The sequence below is a fragment of the Bombus terrestris genome, chromosome 12 (genome assembly GCF_910591885.1).
Source record: "Bombus terrestris chromosome 12, iyBomTerr1.2, whole genome shotgun sequence".
Taxonomy (NCBI): domain Eukaryota; kingdom Metazoa; phylum Arthropoda; class Insecta; order Hymenoptera; family Apidae; genus Bombus; species Bombus terrestris.
In genome coordinates, this window is record NC_063280.1 from 6,882,764 (window position 1) to 6,893,675 (window position 10,912).

Below are 10,912 nucleotides of genomic sequence, written 5' to 3' on the forward strand. Positions count from 1 at the left end.
AGTAGCTCGAAATGATTGACTTTTACGACAAATTCGAAATCACTGAGGTGCACGTAGCTTCAGATACGTACGTTTTTGGAGAGAGTAGCGAACGCGTATTTGCGATAATTCGTATTGGAGATATCGTTTTATCGTTGGCACGAGCTCGCGATTGCCGTAATCGATCCAGTAGACCGTCGATTAACAGGTTCTCGTTAAATATACAGAGGAAATTCGATTCCTTATTGCCGTGACGCGTAGACTGCTCGTGATTACGTTTCGCGACACGTTGTTGTGCAAGTTGTTTCCAAGGCTGTCCACGTTTTCCCCGCGATGTCTTTGGTCCGATGCGCGGATTATTCGCGCCAAACGATACAACTTCCACCTGGAATTCCTAATGATTTCCACGAGCCGCCTTATATCCAAGTTCACAGTCTCGATTTAACTTTTGCCTTCGTTTGCATCCAATTTCTCCTTTCGCACGATTCTTTCACCTTCTCGCGATATAATTTTCAACGCCAACGCTTCCGTTAATAAGCAACGGCGCTTCCCCCGAGAAGCTTAACTTAGCGTCCGAATAATTATTAAGAAACTACCAAAATCGTTAAGAATTGTGATGCAACTTGAAATCTTTGGCCAATCGATTGTTGGATTGCTTTCTCGAAAAGAATATCAAATTAGATAGCAGATTATAGAATGCCTCGTTTTATATATATGTAATTACTGATATAATTATAGAATTATAATTTCTAAATATAATTATAATTATAATTCTATAATTCTATAATTTCTAAATATAATTTCTAAACATAATTATAATTTTATATTATTTCTATAATTTCTATAATTTCTAAATATAATTTAAAAAAAAATTATAATTATAGTTCTATATTATTTCTATAATTTCTGTAATTTCTAAATAGGATTATAATTATAATTTCTAAATATAATTTCTAAATATAATTATAATTATAATTCTATCATTATTTCTGTAATTACATATATATAAAAGGAGATTCTATAATCTACTATCTAATTTAATATTCTTTTCGAGAAAGAAATCCAACAGTCGATTAGCCTAAGATTTCAAGTTGCATCATATTTAGAAGTTATAATTACAATTCTATAATTATTTCTGTAATTACATATATGTAACACAAAACATTCTATAATCTACTATCTAATTTAATATTCTTTTAATCTCTCTATAATAATAAGAATCATAATTATAGAATTTAGATTCAATTATAGACGTTAGGTTGCCGCAATATCTTTTGTTCCGATAGAACAAAATGGATCATACGTAGTTGAATGAAATAATATAAAAGGAAAAATGTCGTACCTAATATTAATCGTAAATAATATTAATAAATAATATTCTGGAATTGGACAACTGTTTCAATCAATATTAACATTCGTACGATGCTAAGAGTATCCTCCGAACGTTAAAGTCTTTCGCATCTGCTAAACTACGAGCAAGATCGAAATACAAAAGAGTAGGAAGATCACAACGAAGCTAAGGTTCTTCCCTCGCTCTGTTTGCGGTTTGTCGTTTTAAAACACGAACAAGCCGAGACGAATGAAACTCTGGGAATTGAGACGCAAGCGGAATCAGTTTATCGGGAATCGCTAAAAGCGTGGTTGGAAAAGTCAGAGGTGATCGATACACGTCTCCGCATTCGGAATTTCTCCGGACTACGTATTCCACGATTTCAGACGAACTATATTCAAGGGACGTGGATAAAGTCTGCGTCTTCCCAGATTTTCCGCCACGATAATTTCCGAGCTGAGCCGGCTACATTTTCATGCTCGATCGAATCGTTCGAGGAAAGCTTTGCCTCGAGGCAAACATCCCAGGAAAAGGCGTCAAATCGCCTTTCCGAAACTTTGACTAACTCGCGAAGAAAAATCGTATATTTCCATTACGTCTCTTCGTGATGAGAGTTGCTTAGCTGCGTCTCTTGCGAACATGTTGCAAGATGTCTATTATGTTTCTCATGCCTCATCTTCCATTACCGCGAAGCTTCTTATTTCCTCCATAATTGACATATTTTCTAAACGTGTAAATTTCTAGCACGGTAGAATTAATCGATAAAATGTGCTCGACGTAACGTATGAAAATCTGTCGAACTATGGAGAAACTATGGAGAATATGTCGACACGGAGTCGAACGTTTCCACGTTTCTTGCCTCCAAGCGGATAAGAAGCATGGGTCGGTCGGTCTCTTCGCTATAAAGGCGGAGCTCGTATAGAAAGATGACGAGAACGATATTCAATCGGTGAAGCAGGCGATAGAACGATTTCAGATGTCATTGTTTACGGTTTCTTCCGGGTCCGTGCTTGCTTTTACGCTGGTGTTCGTAAGCTGGTGTTCGTAGGCTGGTGTTCGTAGGCTGGTCTCCCTAAAGCCATTATAGACCCTTTCTCCGTACCCTTGGCTGGGAAGCATTTTGACGCGCTCCAACCTACCACGTGTGTACGCGTTTCTGGGGTGACCTGAAAATCCTTGGCTCTCCCTCTCGTCTTTTGGTCCATCGATTTTCCTTCTTTCCCCTCTTCTCTCTGTACGAGTCTACTTTTAAGGATTCGTACGGTATCTTGTAGAATATATAGGGATAAACGCTCCTTCTTCCTCTTTATATATCTTTCTGTATACATCGTTGTAGTATATTTTTATATATACTTTTTGTTTGAATTTCTTTGACAAATTTTATACTTTGGTAGTTTTATCACTGAGACTTTCTTAAGCATTAACTTGGTAACAAGTCTGTCAGAATACGGGTCCTGTTTTTAAAATGTATAGAGGACTTGTGTAGGATGTTTGATCGTGAGATTTATTAAATTTCGTTGAAATCGTCGAATATATTTAAAATAATAAATTAGTATACAGGCTATATTCGCCGAGACGCTCGTTCAATGTGTAAAGTCGTAAAATAGGATCGCTAATGGCACGTTAATTAGATCGCTAAATTTTAATTCGTTGATAACTGCTTGATAACTGATCGACGACTGAGTGTAACTCCTTTCCTTGCGATCACGTCCGCTTATTTATACTGGTCGGGGGAGAGTCGGAAAACTCAAATTCGTTTTCGTTCGATGGTTGCATTGTTTCGCTCGGAGTTTATTCATTCTTACATTAGGTGTATTTTAACGATCTTGATACTCCGTGGCAATACAACAGCATGATTTTTATTGTCCTCTAACTCGTTTCTTTCATTTCATAATAACGAAGAATTTCTGTTTTATATTATTTCATTGAATTATTATGTTCGTGCATAATTCAATAAACTAATATAAAATAAAGAACATCGTGAGATTTGTGGAAACACTCGATCAAGAGGCGCCACGGATATAAACGAGAAAGAAATTTAATTTAATTATACGTCGCATACGTGGTTGACGATTTCACCGTAAAATTACCAGCTGTTTACTACGTTTCCTCATTTTTCATTTTCCAAATGAAGTTTCCTAACGATTACGCAGATTTGCTTAATTTTTCATATCGCAACACCCGACGTACTTTTGAACGCCGGTGTGCCATTACGCGACAATTAACTCGAGCAAATCTGATTCGGAGAAACGGTTAGGCGACAAGAATTGTACTCGGTCGCGTGTTACGTAATTGTTCGCGCAAAAGTCTTCGTGTAATTTTCTTCTTCGATGCAAAAACAAGCAACGCATTGGCACTTTGATATCGCGATCGCGTAACGTTGCGAGCGAATAAAAAGCGATAAAGTGCTGTCATTTAACAGGTATCAGTCTTTGATCTCGTTTACTTATTCATTTATGCACGCACGCACGTGTTCACGTACCGCAATGCGACCATTTCGCCCTTCTTTCGTCTTTCCTTGCTTCTCATTCCTCTTCCTGCCTCCTTACCACTGAACCTTTCCTGCCGTCTTCCAACCTTTTTCCCTCTTCTTCCCTTTCTTCTTTATATATTTACCCTTCTTCTTCGAGTTGTAGCAATTTGTTCCTCTCTGCCCTCGGAAACTACGCTACGATTCGTCCACAGTTTGCCAACAAACTCCACTTTGCTAATCAAATTTTCCAGGCTAACGAGTTATCGGTTCGCTACACACAGATTCCGTCGAATTTCTGTCCGCTCTTTTCAACGTCCAGCAAATATTCCGCCAGACACACCCCGTTGGCTTCGATTCGTGTGACAAAGAACCGATCGTTCGATCTCCTATTCCAGAGATTCTGAGATCGATTATGAGATTCGAAAGTTGTGTTTCGGTTACGCGGTAGAAATGTAACAAACGTTCCTAACATTTTCCTTCTCTGTGCCTCGGTATATTGGCCATTTAGGTTTACGATCGTGTCCTGTTTCTTCCTCTCCTCGAAGGGAAACGTTGGCTCTTCGAGACTGCAAAATCGTCGATGGATCGTTCGATTCGCTTGTAAATGTTCGGCCATACGATCGTGATTGGTCGTGGAGCAAAGTATCGCCAGAATACAAAAGAATAAAATAAGAATTGTCGGCACGTCCCTTCGTTATCGTACACTCGACAAATATTTTTCCAGCGCTGCCTTTTTGTCTCGTTTCCCACCGGTTCGTATTTTTCTTGCGCCAAGAAATCTGCCAACTTTGAACAAGCTGCGAACAAATTCTCGTTTATCGTCACTTCTTCTTTCGATATTCTATCAATAAGAGCCGATATACCGAGAAGATAAAAATTCAAGGATCGCAGTACCATCGAACTCAATCGCAACAATTGCAAGGCTCGATATTTTCGAAAGCGAAAGCGCCACAATTTAGACGTCCGCGATTTTCTATCCTCGCGCTTCGTGTCATCGAAATCTGTCCGACCACCGTAAATCGTGGCCCATGGCGTATTTGCTGAACGAAATAAAGTCGGACGTGTCCAGTTTACCGTATACGACTCTGCGCATTGATCGTGGAAAAGTTGGAATATTCGATTTTCGATAGAGGGTGTTCTAGAATTACCGGTCACCTCGTACGTACGTAGCAGCGAACGAAGGATAGAGAGAAAGCACGGCACCCTCCGTCGCGTCCGTTTTACACGGTAGAACGGGAGTTATCGATTTAATTTCCCGGGAAAACTCATGGGGCAACGGTTTGGGAAAGGGACTTTCGATGCGAAGGTTTCGACGTCTCCCTTTGTTCGCGTCTGTCAGCCCCTCGAGAAGCTTCGACAAAAAATTCCCGTTTTTCCCATCTCCTCACTACCATGCGCGTATGTGCTATGAACGGTTATGTATATATCGTGCGTATATACATACACGAGGCGCGTTGTCTTCGACGCGTTTCCATCGTGGGAAACACCAAGTCCAGGGAGAACAGTGGTTTATTAGGGCTCAAAGAGAATGCCGAATGTATCTGCAACTGATGTATCCGTAAATGTCTTTTGCTCCGGTTTACTTGATTCTTCCAATAAATTAATTGAACCGAACGATCGTTTGATGGGGTAAATTAATCGAATCGGCCAATCGTTTCGAGCAGCGTACGTTCGTGATATATTGTATGTGAGTCGGTATCTTCCTGAGGGTTTAATCATTTCGATTCGATGTCTATTATAACACGGGAAACTATCGAATCTTACGGCTCGTGAGAATGTAATGGTCTTATCTCGATTCGTGTGAACGATAGACCAGAAACACGTTTTATCAGAGCTGTGTAGTCGTCATAATGTCTTACGTACTTCCTGATGGAAGAGATAATAAATGGTCATAAAATTAATCGGGCCTGAGAGTGCACGAGTTTTGAAACAGAGACAAGATTTGAGCGAAGATAAAACGCTCGAGTCTTATCGCAAGCGTTAGATTTTAACTCGTTATCGAAATCAATTCTTTCCATTTGCAGTTGCACAAGTTCATTTTTACAGATACTGTAATTAGGAATAGAAAACGGAGGAGAGAGTTAATTTTAAATGGAAGCTTCCATACAATGGAACATAATGAAATTTTAATTGGAAGATCGAGCGATTTATCATTAAAAGATTTAAAAATCAATTTGTGAATGACGTTTGTAAATGGAAGTTCAAGATATTCGTCGTAATATTTAATAAGCGAGTTTCATAGATATTTGCATACCATTTTCTTAATTGCGTTTGTAAAAATATGAACTTGCATAAATATTCGCAGATTATTATTTGTGACTCGGCTATATTCTTCCTTCAAATACATTCTTTCTGTAAATACATATAATGTATCCAATTTTCATCGGAATATTTGATAGATGAAATAGACCTCTATGTAAATACCATTTTCTCGGTTCAGGTCATAAAAATGCGAGTTTGCACAAATATTTTCTGATTATTATTTGTGACCCGTTATATTCTTTCTATCTGATGTACATATAACATTCCAATTTTCACCAGAATATTTGATGGATGAGGTAAACTTCTATCTAAATACCATTTTTCTAGTCGCGTTCATAAAAATATGAATTTGCAGATTATTATTTGTGACCCGTTATATTCTTTCTACCTGATGTACATATAACAACATATAATATATCTAATTTTCACCAAAGCATTCAATGGATGAATTAAATCTCTATCTAAATACCATTTTCCTAGTCGCGTTCATGAAAATATAAATTTACAGATTATTATTTGTGACCCGTTATATTCTTTCTACCTGATGTACATATAACAACATATAACAACATTCCAATTTTCACCAGAATATTTGATGGATGAGGTAAATCTCTATCTAAATACATTTTCCTTGTCGCGTTCATAAAAATATGAATTTGCAGATTATTATTTATGACCCGTTATATTCTTTCTACCTGATGTACATATAACAACATATAACAACATTTCAATTTTCACCAGAATATTTGATGGATGAGGTAAATCTCTATCTAAATACATTTTCCTTGTCGCGTTCATAAAAATATGAATTTGCAGATTATTATTTGTGACCCGTTATATTCTTTCTATCTGATGTACATATAACATTCCAATTGTCACCAGAATATTTGATGGATGAGGTAAACCTCTATCTAAATACCATTTTCCTAGTCGCGTTCATGAAAATATGAATTTGCAGATTATTATTTGTGACCCGTTATATTCTTTCTACCTGATGTACATATAACAACATATAATATATCTAATTTTCACCAAAGCATTCAATGGATGCATTAAATCTCTATCTAAATACCATTTTCCTAGTCGCGTTCATGAAAATATAAATTTGCAGATTATTATTTGTGACCCGTTATATTCTCTTTACCCTGATGTACATATAACAACATATAATACATCCAATTTTCACCAAAGTAGTCAATGGATGAATTAAATCTCTATCTAAATACCATTTTCCTAGTCGCGTTCATAAAAATATGAATTTGCAGATTATTATTTGTGACCCGTTATATTCTCTTTACCCTGATGTACATATAACAACATATAATACATCCAATTTTCACCAAAGTAGTCAATGGATGAATTAAATCTCTATCTAAATACCATTTTCCTAGTCGCGTTCATGAAAATATAAATTTGCAGATTATTATTTGTGACCCGTTATATTCTTTCTATCTGATGTACATATAACATTCCAATTGTCACCAGAATATTTGATGGATGAGGTAAACCTCTATCTAAATACCATTTTTTTAGTCGCGTTCATAAAAATATGAATTTGCAGATTATTATTTGTGACCCGTTATATTCTTTCTACCTGATGTACATATAACAACATATAACAACATTCCAATTTTCACCAGAATATTTGATGGATGAATTAAATCTGTATCTAAATACCATTTTGCCAGTCGCGTTCGTAAAAGTATGAATTTCGTACGAGTTCGTAAAAGTATCCAGTTTTCATCAGAATATTTGGTAGGCGAAGTAGATCTCTTCTTATTCATATTTTTAAATACCATGTACTTGTCCATATTCATGAAAGTGTGAATTAGCATAAACATTCACAGTTTATTATCATTTACGACTACGTTATATTCCTTCCGACGCTAATACGAGGAGATTTCGAAAGGACGACGTTAAAGTCATTTTAGAGAAGGCGAGAAAAAGCCAGGCCGTTTCGAAATGGACGAAAGCCTGGTCGCAGTATCTACGCTCATTGTTCCGGTGTAGCGGTGGTAGGCGAGCAAACGCGTAACACACATTCCGTGGCCGGTCGTCGGTGAAACGTACGCGTGTACACACGAGGCGGAGGCTAGAGACGCGCTCATTCAGATGCGTCTCGCGTGCGTTTCTCCGCCGGAGGACCGGAAGCTGGCTCGTCGTGCGTGCAGCGTCACGCGTATCCGGTGCCCCGGAGTTCGTTTATCGTGGCCTGACACTTCCACGAAAGGACACGCGCCGATTCTCTTCCCATCTTTAACCCTTCGTCCACGAACTTCTTACACTTTCGCTCCTTTCTAGCGTTGCGATCTAAGACACTTCGTATCGCATACGTAGCGACAGAACACGATCTCTTTGATCTGAAACTATGCAGACTCTCGACGAGTCTCGTCGTTTATCGTCATTCGAATATTCCAGACTTTCTTTCATTTTTCCAGTCAACGATACCGCTACTCCTGATCAAAATGCCTCTGAGATATCGATCGGACTTATCGAAACCTATCTAAGCTGCTCGATTTTATAGCTTCGAATCACGTTGCAAGCGATTCGAATTTCTCGCTATATATAGAAAGATCGTAAATTTTCGATCAACGTATTTAGCTGAGAAGTGGGCGCGTGTTGAGCTTGAAGACCGAAACGGTCGATGAACGACCAATGACTGCTATATCAGATTAGATTAGGCGGATCAAACCAACAATGCCACTGGGCTACTTGTGATAAACGAAATAAGATACAGTAGAATATTTGTAACTAACAAGAATCGCGTCGTTCGAACGCAAATTGCCAATTTCTTTCCATAATATCCGTTAAATTTCACGTCGATCGGCCGCGCTTTCTAAAGGGCTTGTATCCTCTGTATAAATGTGAATCCTCGGATAGAACGTGATATAATATAACGAGCCAAGACTATACGTTTCAATCTCTCGTGCGCTACGAAGCGTCGAGTGCGCCGAGCGTCGAGGAGATTTCGCTTCCTCCCCAATGGGCCATCTGCGCCACGAATCATAATATTTGCACGGTGGTGCGACGCGGTCGATACACGGATAAAGAGAACAGAAGACAGAGAGAGAGAGAGAGAGAGAGATGGAGAGAGAGTGAGTTACGTTGCATTAGTTATTTCGTCTAAGAGATCCCAACGGTGTATAATAAGTACGCACGCACCATCGATTAATTCGAAATAACAGTTCACCGCGTATATCGTACAAGTACATCGTCGATATTACGTTAAATGGAACGCTGCTTCTACAATGCAATTAATGCACGTATATCGAATGTACAAAAGATGCAACTCGTACAACTTGAACCTGACAATATCATTTTATCTTTGCCTTTCTTTTCTTTTTTACAGCCGTTTACAATTGGCGAGGAGACACGCGCTATGGCCTTCCCTTGGAAATCGGAGAAACCGTGCAGATCCTGGAGGAATGCACAGGTAAAACGACACGAGATCGCTCGTGGTTTCACGTATCGCTTACGAATGCTTTAGCACGAATTAACGTGGATCGGGTTGGTGAACGAGTCGATCGAACGTCGAATCAAACGATGGATTGCTTGTAGGTTGGTACAGGGGCTTTTCGACCAAGAATCGCGCGGTCAAAGGAATTTTCCCTAGCTCGTACGTTCATCTGAAACCATGTAAAATCGAGAACGAGGGACTGTTCGAGTCGGTGATACCTTTGGAAGATCCGGTGGTCCGAGAAGTTACCCTCGTGCTCCGAGAATGGGGCGGTATATGGAAGAGACTCTACGTGGTGAGTGAGCCGACGACTCTCTACGCTACAATGACCCCTTTCCATTTGCTCGTGCTCGCTTATTTTTCGCGACAACGAGGGCAAATGGCTCGTCGTTGGAAATGGTTTCTACGACAAAGCCGACTAGCTCTACGACACGTATACTTTCGTGTAATGAAAATTGCAGCGAAGGGTCGAAAAGGAACGAAGGGAAAAGAATGGGAACGTCGTCGTCGTGACTCGTTTGAATTCTTAACGACCGACAAGGCACGCTGTTCGATTGATAATGGAATTGCGCGGATCTTTTACTACGGTGCCAAGAACCACGCTACGAAGGTCGAAAGCATACGTAAAAAATGCTACCGGCGATTAGTTTAAGGGCCAGGTTTGTCTTTTGTGGAGAACTATCTGAACGAACAGCAAATTTTTCCAAGTTTCTATCAAGAGGTATCTATCGCGAATATAAGAAGCTCGCGTTCACGAACAATTCCACTGTCGCGATTGGTCGAAATCCGATTTGCTACGAAGAAAAGACAGAGCTAGCTTCTAAATCTCGACTTGCCAATAGCATTTTTCTTCATATTTTTATAAGTTTTACGCCATACGCCCGCCATTTGTATCATAGAACGTACGCGATTTCACGATGAACAGAGTAGCGTTCGTAGCGTACCGCCGTGAAGGATTTTCCTTATCAAGTAGAAACTCGAAAGCAGGGAAAAATCACGATACACGCGCAAGCGTACGTAAAGTCAGAGCTTTCGTCGTCCCGCTCGGCTCTTAATTCTTACCACAACCTGCGCGTATTTCTATCTTTCCCTACTAATTGAAGTATTTTCGCTGGAACGAAATCAGGAACGGGTAAACTACAAGTTCGACACGCTGCGCAAAGTGATGCGGGAATTGCTGGAATGGCGGCGACAACTTTTGGCCGGCACGCTCACTACCGATCAAACGCGGGAACTCAAGTTGCGAATTATCAACAAAGTGGACTGGGGAAATCGGTAAGTTGGAACTGAAAGTTGAGAATTGCGAACGTGCACAATAAACGCGACAGCACGATTACCGATAATGGTACATGCCCGATCGAGTCGCTGGTCGAAAGCGAAATGCCGCGTTTGCCTCACCGATTTCAGCCGT

General features: G+C 39.5%; 1 protein-coding gene across 2 annotated transcripts in view; it reads left to right on the forward strand.

Moving 5' to 3' along the window:
* The window catches only part of LOC100650616 (dedicator of cytokinesis protein 3), a 53,926-nt gene that overhangs the window by 6,838 nt on the left and 36,176 nt on the right, over positions 1 to 10,912 (forward strand). For both annotated transcript variants that reach the window (XM_048410883.1, XM_012315189.3), the window contains exons 2-4: positions 9,394 to 9,477; positions 9,603 to 9,796; positions 10,628 to 10,776. In XM_048410883.1, coding sequence (XP_048266840.1) covers positions 9,394 to 9,477; positions 9,603 to 9,796; positions 10,628 to 10,776 — 427 coding nt within the window. The remainder of the gene's footprint in view (positions 1 to 9,393; positions 9,478 to 9,602; positions 9,797 to 10,627; positions 10,777 to 10,912) is intronic.